At 42.5% G+C, this 23,923-nt stretch overlaps 2 protein-coding genes across 2 annotated transcripts in view; both read right to left on the reverse strand.

Moving 5' to 3' along the window:
* The window catches only part of tm9sf2 (transmembrane 9 superfamily member 2), a 53,679-nt gene that overhangs the window by 22,427 nt on the left and 7,329 nt on the right, over nt 1-23,923 (reverse strand). The window contains exons 2-4 of the mRNA XM_028469262.1: nt 2,879-2,946; nt 2,709-2,802; nt 1,751-1,878 (exon numbers count right to left, since the gene is read on the reverse strand). Of these exons, the coding sequence (XP_028325063.1) occupies nt 1,751-1,878; nt 2,709-2,802; nt 2,879-2,946 (290 nt within the window). The remainder of the gene's footprint in view (nt 1-1,750; nt 1,879-2,708; nt 2,803-2,878; nt 2,947-23,923) is intronic.
* Nucleotides 1,691-23,923, reverse strand: part of fbxo28 (F-box protein 28) — a 55,045-nt gene continuing 32,812 nt past the window's right edge. Inside the window, exon 6 of the transcript XR_003675671.1 lies at nt 1,691-1,741. The gene's annotated coding sequence lies outside the window, so the exon portion shown is untranslated. The remainder of the gene's footprint in view (nt 1,742-23,923) is intronic.

Raw genomic sequence — 23,923 nt, forward strand, 5'->3', positions numbered from 1 at the left:
TCTTCTGATCGAGAGGTTGGGGGTTCAATCCCAGTACCTGACTATGTGTCGAAGTGTCCTTGGGCAAGACACTGAACCCTAAGTTGCTCCCAGTGGTCGACTAGTGCCTTGCATGTCAGTCCTGTCCCACTGGTGTGTGAATGTGAGAGTGATTGGGTGAATGAGCTGATATGTAAAGCACTTTGGGACTGTTTCAGTGGTGATAAAGCTCTATATAAATCAAGTCCATTTACCATCAAGTCCATTTTACCGTCTTGGGAGAGCAAAGGTGCGAATGTAGCTGTGGGGTGGGGCAGGCGGTGGGGGGTGCAGTGTTTACAACAGTGACGTCACCAAAAGGAACCTTTAGGGGGAGCGCTAAGCATAAGTTACTTAGTTCTACTTCAAATAAAGCTGAATAAACCGGTTTTCCATGTAAACCTCAATTCAGAATTACTATTTCCATGTAAACACATAGCAGAACACTTTAATTCCAAATAATTCAATTAGAAAAAACTAATTCTGAATTAAAAAATATAAGTAACCATGTCCACTGTAGTGTTTCTTAAATGGGGGTATGTGTACCCCTAGGGGTAAACAATGGCACTGTAGGGAGTACTTGAGAGATGAAGTAGAAAATTCCCAAATGAAAAGATCAATATTCATACATAATAAAATATTTGCTTTTATAATGTTTATTTTTAGTATAAAATGATAATGATATTGATTAGAACATGAACTGAAAATACAAGAGTCAGTGTTGGTCCCACACCAAGCTGTAGATTATATGAAATGATAAAATCTATAGAAATAAACATATCCAGGAGGCACTAAATACTGTTTATTAATACTTATTTACATTATGGGATTCTTTAAGCAGTGTTTCTCAAATGGGGGTATGTGTACCCTGGGTTCACGATACGATACTCTCACAATTTATTTTACAAAATGGGACTTTAGACATATGAAGATTGAAAAATATTTTTTTCCCCTCGAAAATAAAAATTAAAAATCTGTACTATTTTGTTTTTGCTTTCATTGTCAAAAGAATCCCTTGATAAACTATGCAAAACAATGCAATTAGTTAAAAATAAATTCTGAACTAAATAAATAAAGAAATAGTACACATGAAGAAGAAGTCTATTCATTTAAATTCTGGCTGTACAGTAAACTATACTAAACTACATAATAGTTACTTTTCTTTTTAAAAGTGCAACTGAAAATGGATTTCGCGCCTTAACAATTGGACTTTAAAAAAAATCCCATGTCATCGAAATAATATGTGTATACACCTGCTCCCCTGGACGCCTAATATTTATTTCTAAGTGTGTACATGTCACACAGACGGTGCTACATAGTGAAGGTCACCTGATCACTATAGCTTCACTCACACCACACCTGTGTCTACGTGTGACTGATATATTTATGTTTGTTAGGTGTACATCCAGGTGTGGTGTAGGTGTGCAGACACTTTAATGTGTATGTACATTAAAGCGTCTGCAGACGTGTTAACACGTCTACAAACACACATGCAGACGTGACTTGTGCATTGCGCCCGTCTACCCATTCTAAGTCTATGGTAAATGTAGATCAGACGTACAGACGTGCAGGTGAAGGGTACGTGTTAGTTTACGCGTTCACTAGACTGGTGCGCATGAATTTAGAAGCGATCCACCCCCCATAGTGTAGGTGCATTTGTGTGTGTGTGTGTGTGTGTGTGTGTGTGTGTGTGTGTGTGTGTGTGTGTGTGTGTGTGTGTGTGCGCCCCTACCAGTGATGCTGGTAGTTGAGTAACATTCCTTTTTTAAGGAAGTCCAACTTGGCTCTGTCTGAAGGCTTGTTGGTGTCATAGGAGCGTGTGCACACCTTCTGACACGTCACAGACTTCTTAAACTTGAACTGAAGACAAAAGGAACATGAAACAGTGTGAGTGATGTGAAATGTTTACCAATTGTTCCGTGATTATTCAAAATTCACACTGTAAATGTTTAGTTATATATAAATTTTAAAAAACATTACATCAGAAAAACATTTATTTTTTAAAACATAATATTAATTGTGAACAAATTCCTCATGTTCCACATTCTCTCTTTACTTCTGAGAGAGTAGGTGGAGCTATATTACTATCAGCGGTGGAAAGTAACAAATTACATTTACTCTCATTACTGCAGTTAAGTATCTTTTTTGTGTACTTCTACTTTTTTGCATACTTTCTAAAAACTGTAATTTTACTTTTACTTAAGTAAAATTTGTTTAAAGTAAGAGTACTTTGTTACATTTGAAATAGATTCCGTTACAGAGTAACGATTCCTAAAGATAGGAAATGTTCTCTTACTAAAAATGTTTTATTAGATGCTCTGACACATTGGATGTATTGACACAAGCACTTACCTCATCGTTTTTTATACACGTCTTAGTTACTTTTGTTTTGCAATAAAAAAGTACAAAGTAACGTTTACTCTGAGTACATTTTAAGTTATCTACTTTTTACTTTTACTCGAGTAGATTTTTACACCAGTAACTTTACTTCTATTTTAAGTAAAATGTAATCAAAGTAACAGTACTACATTTACCTTTCCTTTGTGCTGTAGTACCTGAGATATTGGAAGATGAAAATTTCAGATTTTTTTATCCCAAAGTGTGTGGGCCATTTGTTAAAATGACATGAAATGACCCAGAAGTCTTCTCAGACACTGTGTTTAAATGTCTCTGCTGGTGGTGGGCGGTACCTTGTAGGGCGAGGGTTCGATCCTCTCTCCAAACAGAACTTGGCCCAGATTCTCTGAGGGTCGTTTCTCTTCTGTCTCTGAGCAAAAATCAAACCTGCAACACACAAAGGAGACGTTTCAACGTAAAACAAAGACAACAAAGCACTGATGTGATACTGTACTCTACTCACGCTGTGTACTCATAGGGCAGAACGGACTCCACTGAATCCAGCCTGTTCACAAACAGCTCAATGCTAGACTGGACGAAAACAAAGCTCTCATTATTCACTTAGTGGAGCAGACAGTGTCTCCAATCCACACTGACACTCAGACAGGGTTCAGAACCAAAATGAATAAATACATGAGTGACAAATGAACAAAGTCAGTGATAAATGATTGTAGTGGACAGTCGACCACTCTGTGGTAGAGGATGTGGGCGTGGCTAGAAGCGCTGCTACAGATAGCACCGTTTGACAACTTATCAACTGCTATGTAGAAAAACTATTTGAGACTAAATTCATCAGTTTCTAAGGCTGAATGATTAACATTAATCACATCAATATGAAGGTTTTCACTACAGTGATAACGTAAGCTCAGATGCTGAGGTTTTTTCTTCCGTCTTCATCATTTCAGTGATATATATGTTCACCAATCAGAAATGCTGAGAATCACCTTCCTGGGCTGCTGACCAATCAGAGATGGTTATAGGACACATGCTTGTATGTGCTTCAGAGAGTCTCTGTTACCCCTCAGTTGAGTGCGCTAACAGCTACACTAGGGTCCTATAAAATTCACGTTAATGTAATCGACCGTTGAACGCAGAAATGGACAGAATCAGGTTGAAACACTGTCACCGTGAGGAAAAGGAATTTTTTATGGGGAAATGTTTCGGGGATCGTTTATTATGGTAATCAAAATATAATCAATAAACTTGATCAGATTCAGTAAACCATTGATCCCTGAGGGTAAATATAGTGACATTAATGCTGTTCTCATACATCTTTATATGACATGAATAATTAAAAATGAGCAGTCAGAATAATCCATGTTACTACAACTAATATCTACCTTTTAATTGTATCTTACTAGGGCTGGGCGATATGGCCTTTTATAAATACCGCGATATTTTTAGGCCATGTCACGATACACGATATATATCTCGATATTTTGCATTACCCTTGAATTAACACTTTGATGCACAAAATCACACCAGTATGATGATTCTATATGTCTACATTAAAACATTCTTGATCATACTGCATTAATATATGCCAATTTTAAACTTTCATGCAAAAAAGGGGATATCACAACTAAGTCAAAGTTGACATAACTGTATTTATTAAACAGTGAGTGGCTCAAACATAAAATTGTCAACAGAAAGTGCACGTTCTGTGCAAAATTGTCACAGAGACATTTCAAAACAAGACATTAGTGCAGGATGCAACTCACATGGCATTTCAAAACACAAAATTAAAGTGCACTTTTTGTACATAATGCCACTACAATATTTTAAAACAAATAGTGCCCTTTTGTGCATGTTGTCATTAAGATGATGTAGCCAATTGTACATTTACTGTTGGTGTTGTATGATTGTGTATTAATCATTCATTCATTACCCTGCAAAGAAATGCTTATTTAACCAATACAGCTATTAAACTGCTATTGTTATAGAGAAATGCTAGGAAAAATGTGACCTCAATGTGACCTAAACATGACCATCCGGTAGTGATACTTCTTTTTTCTTAGAAGACGTCTGTTTTTCGAAAGAAGAACTAACACCTCGAGGTGTGGTTAAACAGGATGCATTAAGTATTAACCACACAAACAGATGGAAACCACCTTTAAGTAACTTTTTGTACTCCAGTTGGACCATGACATCTGAGTGAACTTTTGTACTTTTGTATTGCCATGACATCTGTATAACCTTTTGTACTTTCGTATGACAGCTGGGTGAGTTAGAGCACCTGCTACTGCTACGCCAGTAAGGCCTTGACATCAGTATGAACTTGTGTTCTCTTTTCCTATTCGCTAAGGTGATTAGGGCATGTATTATGACACGTTATCACGCCATGCTTTGGGCTATAAATATATCACTGATTACTGTATTCGTGGGCCTCCTTTAGACGGACATTCAGTTGTTCATGAGGCCCCCGTCTTTCTCTATCAGCTGATAGTTTAGGACTTTGATACTTTGAAACGTTTTGATTGACTTTTACTTTATTTTTGTAAACCTTTAATAAAAACCATTAAATATTAAGAAGCCTTCTTGATTAAATCAACCTGCAATGTATATACTACCCACATCTGAGATGACTCCTGGGTCGGGAGACACACTTCTAGACCTCTGGTAAGTGAGTCCGCTCTTGGCTCCCTCTTTATCAGGGGAGTCAGGGGGGGGCTAACTCATGCTGTTGTAAAAAAGAGTTGTTTCCAGCCTTGACCTACACTCGGTGGGTCTTAATATCAATCCCACAAAATAGCGAGACGACTCTTGGACTTCCTATAAGAGGAGGTACATATAGTCCTTTTCTTTATTAAGATAACATTTAATAGAGGATAGGCAGCCAGCTTCGGTGACGAGGTAGAGGGGGAATTCTTGTGTGAAGTTACGACAGTTTTAGATCCCCTGCCGTTATAAAGTCCCGCGGGCTAACGACATGGCGCCCATACGTGGAGCACGACTAAGTTAACCTATTAGTCCGGGAAAAATAAAACGAGTACCGAGTCTAATTAGAAAACCTACGGAGTGTCCCTAAAAAAGGTGTAGAGAGAGAGTCTCATTTCCCTACCATACTGCTTGGTAGGAGGAGGGTGAATTGATTGGCTTTCACCCTATGAGGAATAAAGGATAACTCAGTACGAAAGTAGTGGAAAAATCTCCAGCTCTTCAGTAATTGTTACTCTGGCAGGCCTGATCACCCTGGACAGAGTGTGCAAAGAAAAAGAGTGAGAGATTAGAAGTGTGAGGTCTAGCACTTTGAACACAAAATCGGAAAGGTGTCTTTTATTGAAAGAATCAGGTTGAGGTAAGCCTATTCAAACACGCGTGGAATCAGAGGGGAAAAAGGCTATTGAAGCCCTCTTCTCAAGGAGATACCTCAGTCTCCGCTTACGGGAATACTTTGACACGAACGTAAGATAAAGCAATGGCGGAGGGAGTTACCTCCCCATTTTTTTCTCCTGTTCGAAGAGTTTCGACAGGAGGATTGTCAACAGGCTCCACCGGTACTAGGGTACTTAGCAGAGAGATTGAAACCGTGAGATTCAATGACGTGATTACAACAGTAAGAGCAAACCTAGGAGACACATTGGTGGCAGAAATATCAACGCGATGGCCCATATCAGTCAATAAGGATATAAACAGGAGAGATATTAAAACAGGAAAATATCCAAGAAAAACGGCAAGCGAAGTAAGGATAGAGAAGAAAAAATTAGATTAAGAAAAAAAAAATAAATAAATAATATATAAAAAGTTCTTGGTAATAGCAGATAACGCAGGAGGAAATACAAGGATATTTCCCCTGATGCCTGGGACACAAGAAGAGGCAGAAAAATGCTCGCTGTCATATCTACAGGGAAACATGACAATAACAGAAGTAAAAAGTGATAATGCCACAATGTTCTCTGAGTCAAAGTTCCAGAAACTGTTGTATGATCTTCAAATAGAATACGTTCTTGCGATCACATACCAATCCAATACAAACGGTGTTGCGGAACGAGCTGTTAGATCAGCGAAAGAAGCAATAGCCGCGATAGGGAAAGACTGGTGGAGCCATGACAATTTATTTTACATCAACCAAATATTAAGCCAGCCTAAACATCAAAAACAGTTACCAGATTGACCCAGAATTATCCTGTGTTACAGGCAAAAGACAGGTGGATAAAAAACGGAGAAGAATTCCGGGTAATCGACCGACAGGAAGGTAACGTAATATACATTACGGATGGAGGAAAAATATCACCCCCAGCAAGTCCGAGTTAAAAGGCGGTTTAAGGAATAATGATGTAAAAGGGATTGATAGGCAGGACACAATTCCAACAGGGCCTCCGAAGTTATGACTTCAAAAAACTGTGGTGGAAGAAGCGGTTCTCCCCACTTGGGAGGTTCCGTATCACCCTTCGGAGGTTGATGAGTTTTACCAGGTCTTACCGGACCGAGCCCAATTGACCATGGGATTGGTTATGCTCTGCTCCTTGGGATGAGATGATGATGGTACGTGTACTGTTCCCAGGACATTCTCCTGGCTCTCTTCCCATGGAGAGAGAGTATCAGCCGGGGAAGTGTTGTCTGTGTATGGAAGGAGTGTTCTGTCTCGGATGGATGAGAAAGATGGCAGGGATAGAGTTGGCTGGGGCCTGCCGAATTTCTAAAACTAAACGGAGGTTTGCTAAAGATAAAGTAGAACTCACAAACATAGGTGAAAAGCTAGGAGAAATGATGATGGCCTCACGGGAGTAGATGAAAAACCAAGAGAGACTTGGGTAGATACTCCTGTGAATACTCCGGACAATAAGGAAAAGAAGGGATCTAGGAGGAGGCTTGTCTTCAAAAAAGAAAAGATATAAAAAAGACAGAGGAAGACACTCTGATAGAGAAAAGCGTCGTAGAAAAAAAAAAAAAAAAAAATTTTTTTATATAGATAAATAAATAAAAATGGAAAAATGTAAATAATATAATGAAGCAATTGTGGTGCTATTCTCATTACAGAGAAAAAGGTTATCCCATCGGAAGAATGGAGAGGCTGCACCTAATATGGAATAAAGGGCATTATGATAGAGAGGCTAGAAATATGTTATGGGAAAGAGATTATGTCAAGGATATCCGAGGAGGAAGGCTCTCTCCTTACAAAATAGCTGAGAAAAATAGGAAAAGGAAGGAATGGAAGAAAAAATGGGAAGAAAAATTTAAAATGGGGATGGCAAGTAAGGCCATTATAATCTTCCTCAACCTGGCACTTCTCAGCTTACTGATAACAATTGGAATTAAAACCTGGGTGGAAATAGAGAAGACGGGTTCCATCAAGCGGGTGGTTAAAGAAGAAATTGTTAAGTGCAAATCATGCAATGTATATACACCTATGGCAGAAATAGAAGTACCCATTCCTTTTAGTTCTGGGGGAAAGAAGGTTTTTGACCAAGGAAAGTATATAAGGAAGGGAGTCCAATTCTTAGCTCTCACACGAGGTTTGGTTGGAGAATGTGATAGGGAATTCTTTCTCCCTGAAAATCTAACTGACAGGTTGAAAGAAAGCCAAGATGAGGGGAAAGAGACTAGACAGCTTGATTGCAGTGAATATGTTCGACACCCGAGATTAAGACGGCCCGATAGATGCTTGAGAGAGTTAATGTGGGAAAAATTGTTGCTAAGAAATAATACAGCTTTAATGGAGAGTTTTGTGGATAAGGGAGAAAAGGTGTGTAGGAGAATAAGGCTGATAAAGATAGAAATGGTAAAAAGGGGCCTGAGTGAAACGTGACAAGGCCACAAGATAAAAATTCACCCGAATCACCTAATAAATATGTAAAAGTAACAACTTTTCCGGTGACTACATTAAATACTACAATTAGTAATATAACAAAATTAGGGAAGTAAGAAGCGTGTTAAGAGAATGGATATGATGGAACTGAGAGGATGCGAGATAGCATTTGAAGCTTATCAGGGGCCATGCTGTGAGGAAGAACTGATGAAGACTATGGAAAGGCTCTCAAGGGTAGCATATGAGAGTCTATGAGTCTGTGAGGCAGTAAAGGGTGACATGGAAATATGCACATGGGAGGATTATGAGAAGATTTATGACGATACTACTGCAGAAGGATTCGCTGTGAGAGGAAGCTGTATTGGTGAGAAAGCAGGGATACTTCAATAGAATGCAGATATCAATCCTATATTCAGATATTAAAGAAAAAATGGGAAATAACTGAAGAGAAGTTTGGAGTGTATAAAACAAACAGAAATTAGACGAATACTCAGTGTGGAATGTCCCATCTCATGATGAGATCACAGAGGAAGAATATAACATTGTGAAATGTCCTTCCACAGCTGATTAAGAGGTTTTTTTTTTGCAATTTTAAATTTGAACCGTTGGAAAAAAGGCTCTGGTTCATGATATTAAAACTATGCCATTGATGACCCCGGGGTTTACGATACAAAAAGATAAGAAGATTTCAAAGAAAATTAGATGGAAACGTGGTATTAGAGATTATAAAGGACAAAAAATGTAGCGTAGACGCCGTAAAATGGTATGTCAACATTTTCCAGAAATGGAAAGACGTAACAAAAATTGGACTAGAAATTTCACATACGGGAATGGGACGCAATGTAAATCGATAAGGTTACAGGAGACTATTTTGGAAAAAATAATGATGCAGGATTTTTTGAAAAAAAAAAAAATTAAATAGGAGCCTGTATCATACAGGGAATGGTAGTCTGCCACGGATTCAAAGGAGGAAATATTGGATTGCACAGAGAAGCGATGACAGAAATCCTTTAAGACACTGTGTTTTTAATACAACCAAATCCCGATGAAAAAAAAAAAAAAAAATGGTTAAATGATGATGAACCAAACAGTGTGGTGGATAAAAGCAAAAAAATGTATGTCTATCATACTGGGGTTGATTTGACGCAGGCCACAAATGCATATAAATTAATACTGGAAGTAGTGTCAAGTAACACCAGCAGGGAAATAGCTGAAGAGCCGTTTAGAAGCGGCTTATGGGAAGAAGCGATGTGGAATTGTAGCGGACATTCCCCACAAAATCTCTCTAAACTAAGAGAAGAAGCAAAGATAAGGCCCTCTGCATTCTTTGAAGCATGGGAATGGAGTCAGTTAGCAGGTTTATTACTCGATGAAGAAGAAGGATGGAATAGTTTTGATTCGGCTGAAATGGGAGTCTTAGTAATTCCACACCTGATAGCAATCCCTCGGGATGATGGGTCGGTGATACATAAATTCTTGGCTTATCCATTACCTCCCTCCCAAAGATCATGACGGTTTGGAATTTTTTAATGAGAGGAACACCTTTTAATTGGAAAGGGAAGATAGATGTCAGGGAGGATTTGGGTTGTTTCTTTGATGAGGTCAGAGTGGGAAATATGACAGAGCTGGGGGAAAGCGAGAAAGGAGTTTTCGTCGGAGGAGAAGTAGATATTATTAGAAGATATGCATATACGTTAGCAAATGCAATTCTTCTATTCCTACCTGACAAAAACTACTTTTAGAAAGTTAGACAAGAAAATACAAAATTTGGAGAAAAGGCATTGTTTAAAGAAGGTGAAAGAGCCCTCATATGGAAGACTCCTTCTCAGCAATAAATGTGAAAGGCATCATGTGATTGGGCGTTCTCCACCCACTGGGGGGGGAGATAGTGGGCTCATCTTAGAGATATATACTGAAGAATAGACACCTCACGACACTCTCACGAGGAGAAAACCGGCAGAAGGACTGATAAGCAACTAACAGACAAACTGGCGGAGGAGATAACAGACGATTAATAGACGACTGACAGGGGATTGACCAAAGAGAAGGAGAATAGGAATGGCTGAAGCACTGCCAAACTTCCATCATCCGGTAAATATAACAACAACCCTCGTACCCACACCCACACCTGCACCTTGCACCATGGCATCGACTACTCCTTCAGGTGGTACACTTGTTTTCAGCTGTTTAATACAACTGATGTGGTGCCATGCTAATACAGCAATGATGATGAGAAACAACACCAATGCAGACATGGATTAGGATTTTTGTAGTGAGGAATGGGTGAAATGTGAGGAAAATAGACTAACAATGACTGAAACACCAACCACCTACTACCATCACTCAGTAAATGATACAAAGACTACACCCACACCATTGTCAAAGGCATCAACTGCCCCTTCAGGTGGTACACTTGTGTTCAGCTGTTTAAAACAACTGATGTGGTGCCATGCTAATATAATTAAAAGTAACACAGAAAAAAAAAAAAAAAAAAAAAAAAAAAAAAAAGAACAAACTGCTCCTTCAGAATAAAATGCTCTGACGTAGAAATCCAGCCAACTGCTTCTTCAGAATAAAATGCTGACCTAAAAATCCAACAAGCTTCTTTTTCAGAATAAAATGCTCTCACATGAAAAAAAAAAAAAAAACAATCAGATGCTTTGGTTCGCTTGCTAGCCCAAAATAAGGACTTTTAATCCTCTCAGCCAGTCAGAGAAGAGCATTCCCTGCCAAAGGCCAAGTTAGGTTGACAGTCACCTGCTGTGGACCAATAGGAGCTCAGCTTTTTAAAACTTCTCGAATCCCGAGCGGGAAAAACTGGTCTGTCTGACCATATATGGAAGTGCACGTGTCAGGCCCGTTAATTCATGGTATTAAGCGACTCTAGCCTCAAAACTTGAATATATGAGCCAAATTAGACCCTTTTAAAAGTCTCCCAAAATAATATTTTACAGCTTTATCACAATTAAATCATCTTTGTAATAACTTTGAACTTTTCGCATCATTTTAAGGACTTGTTTAAATTTTTCTGTCCTGTTTTGACACTTTTGATGAGTTTTTCTGACGGAGTGTATTGAATCAATAACAGATGCTGTAAAATATATTTTTTAATCTATCTCGGAGCCACGTCACACATTTATTGTGAAATTTGGCACAGATGTTGAAAACCAAATAAGGATTAAATCCTGTTATTTTTAGCCTAATGGCTTCCTGGGCCACCATTTTAGATTTTTTTTTTTTTTTATATAATGGATATAAATCTACGGTGCTTCTATTAATTACTGATATCACAGCACACACTTTACTAATGTTCACCTCACGGAGATGATAATCACAGCACAATAAATCGCTGAAAACTCACCTTTGACACAGACTAACAAAAACCCACTAAGTTAAAAAAAAAAAAAAAAAGATTTTGATTTTGAAACTGATACAACTGGCTTTTTGCCCTTGTATGAGTTGCACCCAAGAATGGGAGTTGAAATGTGGGAGGTGTTAATCAACCCACAGGATGGAGGATGCCCATTTTGGCTTTTCGGGCAAAAACTTTTTCTTATGACACCAGAGCCCTCCGTGAGATGGAATGATAGGGAAATGGCAGCAAAGCACCCCGATCACAAAAAACGATCAGAGAAAATAAGCTGGGGGTTGCGAGGCAGCACTCGCTGGTGTCACACGGGGAAGAGCTGGTCTGCAACTATGACATGTGACAGGGTCAGAATGGGGGGTGCCTCCTTAGACGCGCGGGATCCTAGATCCACTGATTGCGGGGCTCCTGATTTAACGTGCTGGGGGGATGCTTGGGTGCCGTGTGGACTGGATGTCTATGAGACACCCCTGACACTGGGGAATTACCCCTATCCTGACAGGGATACTCCTTACTTCTTCAGTGAAATTACTGAAGGAAGAAAGAGTTACCTGAATCCCCATCTTTTCCTAGTGACAAGAGCAGAAGCGGGAAAAATTAATTTTACTGCGCTCAGACAGGTGAGAGAGTTTGGCGGTGGGATGGAGACAATTAACATCGGAAGAGAATACATCTCGTTCTACCAAAAACGTTACCAAAAGCTAACCAGGAAAAACAACAACCTGGAGAAAAACAGATATGGGGACATGTCAAAAATTCCAGCCGTGGCTCGGTTCCTGACACTGGGGTGGAGCATGAGCGATGATAAAGATGTGGATGAAAAACTTAGCATTGAGGACTGGGGGGGGAGTGATTCTTCCTCAGGAGATGAAGGAGTTGGAAGTGGATCCTCCACCACCAAGAGGCGTGGAGAGGATGGAGATGATATGGGTCCGGAGTGGAAAAGGGTGAAAGTGGCCTCGTCCGAGGCCCTGACTGTGTCACCTCCTCGTGCCGTCTCTCAATCCCCTGCGGGTGTGGAAATGAAGCAGGAGAGAGATGATAACACAGGAGAAATCTTCTTTGCCGAGAGGGTAGCCGGAATACCCCCCTTCCCCACAGTGGTGAAAATCGAGTCTGCCAAAGAGGAAGCTGACAACTTTCCTCCATTGGAGGAAGTGCTGGATGATGATGTGGTGGAGGCATTGATGGAAAGTGCAGAGACATTCGTGGGTGGAAGGGGGGGGGAGGCACCCAATGAAGACATGGACGCAGTGACACCTGCCCCGGCTGATGACAGTTTGGGAAGGCTGGAGAGAGCGTTCTCGCTTCTCAGCGAGGCTCTGGCAGACGTTAGAGGGGTCGTGATGTCAGTTGTAAAGGGGGGCCGTACCCCGCCACAAGGGGCCTCGGTTGCCAGCAGGTGCTGAGAAGAAACTCCGAAAGGAGTTGACACCCTAGCCGGGGGCGGCTACTCTGGAAACCTCTGGCAGACGGCAACTCTGGCTGATGCTATCCACATATATTCATGATGATTAATAAGGAGGATGTTGTATGATTGTGTATTAATCATTCATTCATTACCCTGCAAAGAAATGCTTATTTAACCAATACAGCTATTAAACTGCTATTGTTATAGAGAAATGCTAGGAAAAATGTGACCTCAATGTGACCTAAACATGACCATCCGGTAGTGATACTTCTTTTTTCTTAGAAGACGTCTGTTTTTCGAAAGAAGAACTAACACCTCGAGGTGTGGTTAAACAGGATGCATTAAGTATTAACCACACAAACAGATGGAAACCACCTTTAAGTAACTTTTTGTACTCCAGTTGGACCATGACATCTGAGTGAACTTTTGTACTTTTGTATTGCCATGACATCTGTATAACCTTTTGTACTTTCGTATGACAGCTGGGTGAGTTAGAGCACCTGCTACTGCTACGCCAGTAAGGCCTTGACATCAGTATGAACTTGTGTTCTCTTTTCCTATTCGCTAAGGTGATTAGGGCATGTATTATGACACGTTATCACGCCATGCTTTGGGCTATAAATATATCACTGATTACTGTATTCGTGGGCCTCCTTTAGACGGACATTCAGTTGTTCATGAGGCCCCCGTCTTTCTCTATCAGCTGATAGTTTAGGACTTTGATACTTTGAAACGTTTTGATTGACTTTTACTTTATTTTTGTAAACCTTTAATAAAAACCATTAAATATTAAGAAGCCTTCTTGATTAAATCAACCTGCAATGTATATACTACCCACATCTGAGATGACTCCTGGGTCGGGAGACACACTTCTAGACCTCTGGTAAGTGAGTCCGCTCTTGGCTCCCTCTTTATCAGGGGAGTCAGGGGGGGGCTAACTCATGCTGTTGTAAAAAAGAGTTGTTTCCAGCCTTGACCTACACTCGGTGGGTCTTAATATCAATCCCACAAAATAGCGAGACGACTCTTGGACTTCCTATAAGAGGAGGTACATATAGTCCTTTTCTTTATTAAGATAACATTTAATAGAGGATAGGCAGCCAGCTTCGGTGACAAGGTAGAGGGGGAATTCTTGTGTGAAGTTACGACAGTTTTAGATCCCCTGCCGTTATAAAGTCCCGCGGGCTAACGACAGTTGGTTAATAAATTTTTTCTCTGAGATTAGTTTCTAGGTTCAAGTGTGAGTTGGGAATGATTACTAAGATGTGCAGAGAATAGACAGACAATTTGTTGTTTATAGAAAATAAGTACCATGGATTTATTATATTACAGAAAATAATAATAAACAAAAGTGGTCTCAAAACAGACTCCAGTTCACCTGCTGGGATTTAGCTCAGTTCATAAGGCGTCACAGCCTGGGGAAAAAAAATAGTTCCACTCAAACGAAAAATGAAGTCAGTCCTACCACCCTGGTAGGACTGAAGTTCGTTGGGTTGGTCCACTGGAAGAGAACCTAATTAAATAAAGTTGATCCTACCACCCTGGTAGGATTGAAGTTCATGCGTTCCTGGTAAGAGGATCGGTGCGGCGGTCCTACCGCTCTGGTAGACCTGCAGTTCACCGTCCACTACGTCATCTCCGTGGGTAGTTCACCATCTTTAGATCCATGGGGGGTTTAAAAAACCTGGCCGATGCAATCTGAGTCGCCTATACAAAGTCCTCCGTTCTGCTGCCGATCGCTCCTTTTGTCAGGTGCAAGGCACAACCGCTGGTCTGCACAGTTAGTAAAGTGCTGTCTGCTGAGCACCGGGTGTGCGTGCTACCGTTCATATGCTGCGTTTTCAGCTGCTGCTTGATCGTTTCCCGTATTCAAGCCTTCTCCTCCCGTATCTCATGCTTCCTGTTTATACTAGGATACTGGTCTGTGATTGGCTGGCGTGTGTGCGTGTGGATGAGTGACGTCAGTGCAGTCTATTAGTGCGGTGAAATAATATTGTATATAAATAACTGAAGAGTAGATGTTATAATAAATTTACTTCTGCTAAATATAATATAATTAAATAATATAAATATAATACATTTCTTTATGACGTGGGTTACAATGACATTTCAAAAAAAAAAAAAAAAAAAAAAAAAAAAAAAAAAAAAAAAAAAAAAAAAAAGTCCGCGAGTTTAACGGTATGGTCATTTTCAACACCGCACAGACTACAAGCTGCGATATATCGAGTATATTCGATATATCGCCCAGCTCTATATCTTACACATTATTTTAAATTACATTTTTATTTTGGACATACATTTTTGTTTTATTAGTGTTTACTTTGTTTCCTCACAGGAGTTAAAAACTAATATTCTCTGAAAAAATTGATTATTTCTATAAAAAAAAAAAAAAAAAAAAAAAAAAATGAATTTTAAAAAATCAATGTAGAAAACACAAAATTTGGAAAAAATAAAACGCATATGCATTTAAATATACAAAATATTTGTAAAAATCATAAATTTAATTGCAATATGTCAGGAAAATCACAATTAGGTTTTTTTGTCAAAATCATCATCTTTATCAGTTGCTCTGCTTATTTCATGATATTCTAACTATTTTACACTGTTCAGTTTATACTTCTCTGGAATGTTCTGGACTAAATGATGTTTTTATTTTCATACAAAAACACATTTGTTTTAGAAAGTTTACTATAAATCCAGAAAAGCATGAATTTTTCTTAGTTTCATATAAGTTAGTGCTTTGTGAACATTGTAATTATAATATTCTTTATTCATATTACACACTATGTTAGCACTCAGTGATGGAAATAAACTATTTATTTGTTTAAGATCATTTATTGTTTTCATTGATTCAGTTACAAACCAACATTTATTTAAAATGGAAAACTTTGCTTCTTCTTCAATTAATTACATAATTTTTTTTAATAGAGTCCCACCACTAGATTTTATATTTTAATGTGTTTCTCGGTCAGAGGTTAACACAAACTGATCCCCCCAAGAACTGATCCATTTTAGGCTCTGCAGTCTTTGTCGTACCAAGTCCCTTAAAATCTATCAGAAACATTTCATACACAGGCTTCATTCATTTTAATGCTATATTTCATTGTAAGATTGAACAAGTTTACCGTCCTACACCCAACAGGGCTGAGCAACAGAAATCTTACTTGAGAATTCATCCAACAACTGAAATAATAAGGAAACAATTTAAACTAAACCTAAACTTAAAGTCACATGTCCTCTACAAGTCAACATTGTGTTGGTTTTGTTTAAAGTCTCAGGTATTTGTTTGCATTTGTTTCCTAAAAGATGTTAGTAGGTGAAACGTCACATCATTAAATTAACTATACTTTCATCACACAAACCAGCTTCAGTTCTCTATAAACTGAGTTTAATCTGCTGTAAACTATCTGTTCTGTTATACATAATAAGCATAGTTTTTAGTTTAAAATGTGCATTTTGCCTTATCTTTCATTTCAGTTACTTTATAGTGCCATCCGGTGGATAAAGGATGTTAGTGCACTTGTTGCTTTGAATAAAACTTTATTCAAACGTGTATTAACAAAAGCAAAAGTTAAGATGGCAGCACGCAGTTCTAGCCATCTTTTGAGACCGCAAATATATCGAGGTTGCATCGCTGGTATGTACTTTTACACTTGTGTTACAAGTTTATATTTCTTTTTATTTGTAGAATACAGTAAAGATGTGTAGTAGTAACGCCAATAGTATTGTTAATCTCACTTGAACTATGCAGCTCTGTTCATTAGTGGACTTGTTACATGTCATATAATTTACTGTGTTGTGTATTTTGTGTATTATTGTAGGCATATGGTAAATACACATTGTTTATCCTTTTAGTTTCACCTTTTCAAACATCATTAAACCTGCTTAAAGACACACGTCTGTAGATTCATTGATGTGAGAGAGGAGCTAAACGTCATAGCTGTCAGTAACAGCACAGTGAAATGGTGGCATCCACACTTTGAGATCCTGTGGTCGGTTTCCCCTGTGACTAGAGTGAATCTACACTGACCACTACTACGCCTCAAGCAGCACGGCATACAGCAGTGATTCAGCAGTCGTCACCTAGTCAACGCAGCTTTTGCCGACACCGCTCAACCAGAAAAGTCTTCATCATCGGACCGCACATCAACCAACATGCTGTCTGTCAAGCCTACCTCCAGCAAGACTACATCCTCCAAAGCACCGAGCAAAAAGACATCAACCTACAAAACCCGATCAGAGGCTGGGTCCACAGGTTCTGCAGCAGCCAAGGCAAGGGCAAAAGCTGAGGCAGCAAAAGCCTGTTTCAACTTTGCAGAAAAAGAAGTGAGTTTGAAAATAGAAAAAGCTAAACTTGAAGCATCTATTGAGCTATTACAGCAGGAAAAAATTTAGCTTCAGCTATAGCAGAAGCAGAGGCATTAGAAGCAGCTGTCCCCTCACAGTTAGATACACAAAGTGATCCGACCACTTCTGAAACAGATGAACGCACAAAACAGTATGTTATTGACCAAGCTGAATTTGTAATTAATGCTGAAAGTCACCCATCAGAGCCAATAGTAAACAATGACAATAACATACAGCTTAAACAGGAGCACACAAGAGATGAAGTATTACACCCCATTGAAGTAAATAACAACCCATATTTCACTCCACATGTTCTTCATCAAAATGCCAACCTTTCCCAGCATGTCCAAGCTCGTGCCTTCTCTCATCCTGGTAAACCAGACACTACCAATCTGTCCCACAAGGTGGCACCATCCGCACATTACATTCCTTACCAAGAGCCCAAAGACAGAAATGTCAGTGACTTTAGCAGGTACTTTGCTCGCAGGGAAATAGTGGCAACTGGACTTCTTTAATAACAAACCCCAAAACTTCAGAGCATGGAAACGCTCCTTTTACAATGCAACTAAAGGAATAGACTTGACAACTAGTGAAGAAATGAACTGTATGTTAAAATGGCTTGGCAAAGAGTCTGCTGAGCACTCTGAGCAAATCAAAGCCATACACATAAATAAACCTGCAGCAGGTCTAGAAATTATATGGAATAGACTAGAACAATGTTACGACTCAGCTGAGGTGATTGAGGGTGCTCTCTTCAAAAGAGTAGACTCATTTCCAAAAATCACATCCAAAGACCATGTCACACTGAGAAAGTTTAGTGACTTACTGATGGAAATGCAGTGTGCTAAAGCCGATGGAGAACTTCCGGGCCTCGCATTTCTAGACACAGCTAGAGGTGTAAATCCTATTGTTCAAAAGCTCCCATTTAGCTTACAGAAAAAATGTATAACAGTTGGAACAAATCACAAACGTCATAATAGTGTCACATATCCACCATTTAGCATTTTTGCTAACTTTGTTGCACAAGAGGCTAGCGCAAGGAACGACCCTAGCTTTCAGTTCAACTTACATCCTGATACAATCACCAAGCCAGACAAACCTCCGTGGAGAGCAAACAGACAAAGAGAAATAGCAGTGCACAAAACGAAATGTTATGTCTATAACTTCTGTTCCCTGAAGGAGAGGAACGAGGTACAACACATATAGTATGGGATATCACGCCCCCGCGTGGCCTACTGAAGAAAACCTCTAATCACGCCTTTAAGGCAGATGATCTGTGATGACGTAAATGAGGCTCCGCCTGCCTCATAAATACGCTGTCATCACAGTCATCCTTCAGTTCAGTAGCCGCTCTTCACCGAGCCCATCTGTGTAGCGGGGCAAAGAAGTGTTGTACCTCGTTCCTCTCCTTCAGGGAACAGAAGTTATAGACATAACATTTCGTTCCCTTTCAGTCGATTCACTCGGTACAACACATATAGTATGGGACATGTATACACGCCCCGCAGAGCAGCTATGAACCGGAAGCCAACCTCCAGCACCTCTAGTGCATGCTAGACCCAGTGGAAAGAACCGAATGGGCCACCGAAGGGGCCGTTACATCCAGACGGTAAAACCGAACAAAAGTGTGTGGTGATGACCAACTGGCAGCACGACAGATGTCACTCAAAGATACCCCCCTAAACAAAGCCCACGATGTACATACGCCCCTGGTCGAATGTGCTCTTACACCCTGAGGTAACTGAAGACCCCTGCTGTTGTAGGCCAGGGAGATAGCCTCCACAATCCAGTGAGAAAGCCGCTGTTTAGACAGGGCTTTACCCTTAGCTGGATTAGCAAAACACACAAACAGCTGGTCACATAAACGCACACTTCTAGTGCGGTCTATGTATTCACGTAGAGCACGTACAGGACACAAGGAATGTAACCTCCTTTGCTCCTCAGATGCAAAAGGAGGAGGGCAAAAACTAATTAGCTCAAAAATCATGGAGCTATGAGCTGAAGGGATGATCTTAGGCACATATGCCATGTTTGGGCGTAATGTGACCTTAGAACCATCTGAAGTGAACTGGGTACAAGAAGGATGCACTGATAAAGCATGAAGATCGCCCACTCGCTTAGCGGAGGTCAAAGCGAGAAGTAGTGCAGTCTTATATGACAGAAATTTCATATCTGCTGACTCCATAGGCTCAAAAGGGGGGCCACAGAGAGCATCCAGCACTACAGTTAAATCCCATGAGGGGATGATGGATTTCACCACAGGCCTCAGCCGGCGAATTCCCTTTAAAAAACGCATGGCCAGCGGATGCGCACCTGGCGTCACTCCATTGAAACCAACATGGCAGGCAGATATAGCCGCCAAATAAACCTTAATAGTGGAAAAGGACAGACCTTTATCCAACAATTCCTGAAGAAAAGTCAAAACCTCCACAATCGAACACTGAAATGGGAGTACATCTCGGTCCTGACACCATTGCTCGAATGCTCGCCATTTATAAGCATATAAGCCACGAGTGGATGATGCCCTAGCACTCTGGATCGTTGCCACCACACTTGGGGGCAGACCCTGAGCCATTAAATTTGACCGTTCAACAGGTAGGCACGTAGCTGCCACAATTCCGGACGTGGATGAACCACTTCTCCACCTGCCTGCGAAAGGAGGTCCCTGCGTAGAGGAAGCTGCCACGGCTCCGCTGCCAGTAGATTGATTATCTCGGCATACCATGATTTCGCAGGCCACCGAGGGGCCACCAGAATCAGGGACAGACCCTGACGACGCACTCTCTCCAACACAGGCAGTATCATTTCTACTGGGGGAAACGCATACAGGAGCATGTTGGGCCATGGGTGCGCTAGCGCATCCATACCCAGAGGTGCATTGTGGTCTGTTATGGAAAAGAACAGGGGGCAGTGGGCGTTTGCCCTGGAAGCAAAGAGGTCCACCTCCGCCCTGCCAAATCGAACCCATATCTGAGCCACTACCAAAGGGTGTAATCTCCACTCTCTCACAAGGGGACCCCCTCTGGAGAGAAGGTCTGCACCCAGGTTCAGGCGTCCTGGAACATGAGTGGCTCTCAGAGACAGAAAATGAACACTGCCCCACATCAACAGAGAGTGAGTCAGTTTTAGCAGGGGAAGTGATCGTGTACCCCCTTGCCTGTTTATGTACGAGACCACTGTAGTGTTGTCCGTCCTGATCAGAACATGTTGGTCTGATAGCACAGAGCGAAAATACTTCAGGGCCAAGAAAGCTGCCAGCAGCTCCAGATAATTTATGTGAAGCCTGCTCTGTACTGAGGTCCAGAGTCCTCTCACTGCTGCTCCGTTGCACAGAGCCCCCCATCCCATCAGGAAGGCATCTGTGGTCACCACTTTGCGAAAGCACACCCTCCCTACCGGGGAGCCCTGGCTTAGTAACCCGGGATCCCTCCAAGGGTGGAGAGCCATCATACAAGACAGAGTTATTATCAACATCCGCTGGAGGTGACGCTGTGGACACAGCCGGTGTGAGCGAGACCAGCGCTGAAAAGCGCGCATCTTTAACAGTCCGAGCGGCACTACAGCAATCATAGACGCCATCATGCCCAAAAGCTGCAGGACCAATCGGAAACGTAGTTTGCGTCCCAGTTGAAACTGAGCGAGGCAGCGGTGAAACGCGGCCACCCTGCCCTCCGACAGACGCGCTCGGCCGGTTAAAGAGCATATCTCCAGACCGAGGAAAGAAAACTGCTGACTCGGGGTCAGCGAGCTCTTTTTCATGTTCACTGAAAAACCCAGAGCTCGGATATGGGACAGAACAAGAGACAGATCTGCTGCTGACTGCTCTCTCGAACTCGCTAACAGAGCCCAGTCGTCCAGATAGGCTAAGACACGCACGCCTTTCTCCCGCAGAGGAGCTAACGCCGCCTCGACACACTTGGTAAAGGTGCGAGGGGCGAGCGACAAACCGAACGGAAGCACAAGGTATTTGTAGGCTACACCTTCGAATGCAAACCTTAGAAACTGCCTGTGGTCCGGGTGTATTGCCACATGAAAATAAGCGTCCGTGAGATCTATAGTTGTGAACCAATCCCCCGGATTGATAGCGCTCAGTAGCTGTCTGAGTGTTAGCATCTTGAACCTGTACGTCCGCAGATACCTGTTCAACACTCGCAGGTCTAATATAGGACGGAGTCCCCCCCCCTTTCTTCGGAATAATGAAATAACGGCTGTACCAACCTCTTTTCATCTCCGAAGTGGGCACCACTCTCACCGCTTTCTTGCTCAAAAGCGTGTGTATTTCCTCCCTCATTACAGCTGCAGCCTCCTTCTTTACCACTGTGTTTATTACAGAAGTGAAGCGTGGAGGTCTGACCCGGAACTGTAACCGGTAACCCATAGCAACGGTCCTCTCTACCCAAGGGGTGAGTGCGCATGCGCGCCACCTGGGAAGGTGGGCAGCGAGCGGACTGACCTGTAGCACTGTGGGTGGAGTGCTGCTGCCCTCTAGCGTGCTGGGGGGTAGCAGCCTCACATGACCGACCAGGTTTACATGAGTTGGAGCTTGTGTTGTTTTTCTTTGTTTTTTTATACAAAATGCACTTTTTATTGAGTGCCACATGGGCATATTTGCAGTAGGCACAGAGTGAACCTTTAAAGGGGCACCAAGAAAGTGACGAACATTGCAAAACTTTACAGTAACCTGAGAAACATTCAACACCCCCGAACTGGGGTTTATAAACAGAGGTAACAGATGTGCATTTGTGTGCATGGGGGGATTGTGCTTGGGAGACTGTGTTAGGAGAGAACAATGCCTTTTGGGATTGGGCCCCTGAACAGAACTCGGCCGGCGCCTTTTCGGCGGCAACAAAATAGGGACAGCAGCGTCTCCCTGCTGCTTCAGTCCCTCTCCACTCAGTCCCACTGCTAGGAGGTGTGTGGCTTCTTCCGCCTATGCGCTGGGCCCTTTTGGAAGCCCTGCGGCGGACCTTTGCTCCAAGCCGAGTGGTGTGGAGCATGACGAGGAATCTGCGGCGCAGGAGGCTGCACCTTCCCCGGTTGTCCGAAACCTGACGGAGGTGTAGCCTTCTTGTAGGGCGGCGGAGGTGGCGCTGCAGGCCTGCGTGCACCTGCCGCTTGTTTGGGCTTAGCGTCACGCCTGGGTATGATGCTGCGCAGGGCTTCAGCTTGTTTCTTCCCTAACTCAAAACGTGCCTGAATGGCGTCAAGAGATTGCCCGAACAAACCCATGGGAGATACCGGCTCGTCCAAATAAACGGCCCGGTCTCTCTCTGGAACATCCGATAGAGTCAGCCACAGGTGTCTCTGTGACACCACGGTAGACGCCATTCCTCTGCCGAGGGAGAGCGCTGCACAGCGGGACACCCGGAGGATATAATCCGTGGCGACCCTCACCTCGTTAAGAAGAGGAGCCAGAGAGCTGTCGGGGGGAAGCAGCGAACTGAGCTCAGCCAGCCGCATAGCCTGATAGGTCTGCAGCATGGTGACAGAGCTCAGTGCACGAGCGGTGCCTGCCTGTGCTCTGTAGATTTTATCCAGCTGCGAGGAGGAAAATCTACAGTGCTTGGAAGGAAGCGATGTGGGGCCGCTCACGCCATGGTTGTGAGAAGGCGCCAGATACGCAGCCAGAGAAGGCTCCATAGGTGGAGGGTTGACTAAGCCAGCCTTTTCCGCTCCATCCAAATCCAAAAACTGTCCATAGCCGGGCACCGTGACGCGGGTAGACAGTGGTTTGTTCCATGTTGATGTCAACTCCGAGATAAAATCCGGGAACATGGGCAGGCTATTCTTAACCACCCTAGGCTCGGGAGGGAGAAAAAATCCCGCAAACCGTGACGGTTTTTGAACCGGGGGAGGAGAGGGCCACTCCACTTCCAGCCTCTCAGCTGCACGGCGGCACAGAGAGTAGAAAGATGTGTCGTCCTGGTTAACCGGCGCAGCAGCGGCGGCACATTCTCCAGGCGACAACGCATCTAGCTCATCCTCCGACAAACCATGAACGTCCAGACCGATGTCCAGCACGTCATCGTCCTCACGGTCGGCTTCTAGTCCTACCAGAGGCAGGTTAGAGCCCTCGGAGAACTCCGGCTCGACCTCGGCCAACCCGTGCACGTACTCCATGTGGTCAGCCCAGCTAGTAGCGGGGACTTCGACCACAGGTTCCTCATCACCAGACTCGGACGAAGCCGGGTCCCTAGACTCGGATAGGAGAGGGTCATGCCGTGCGACCGCAGCTTTTCCCAGAACCTTCTCCACGAAAGTGACCCGCCTTTCCAAGGTTGAACGCCGAAGCTGGCGACAAAACGCACAGGACTCGGGCTGTGTCAACGCTCTCCTGGCGTGGACTATTCCCAGGCAGACGGGACATGCTTCGTGCTGGTCCTTATCGTGTAAGGAGAAGCCGCACCCCTGAGGACAGGGGCGAACAGAAGACTTCTTCCTTGCGTTAGCCTTCGTGCTCATTTTGATACACCGAAGCTTGTTAATAGAACTAGCGCTCCGCGGGCAGCAGCAGCAGCTGCTAACACCAACAGGAGCAGTTAAACTAATTCTAAGTAGGCAGTAGCCAAGGCAGAGACAGAGCTAACTAGCAGCAGCTTGTTAGCTCCACTCGGTAGAGGTGTTCTTAGCGAGG

This window comes from Gouania willdenowi, chromosome 15, assembly GCF_900634775.1.
Source record: "Gouania willdenowi chromosome 15, fGouWil2.1, whole genome shotgun sequence".
NCBI lineage: Eukaryota > Metazoa > Chordata > Actinopteri > Blenniiformes > Gobiesocidae > Gouania > Gouania willdenowi.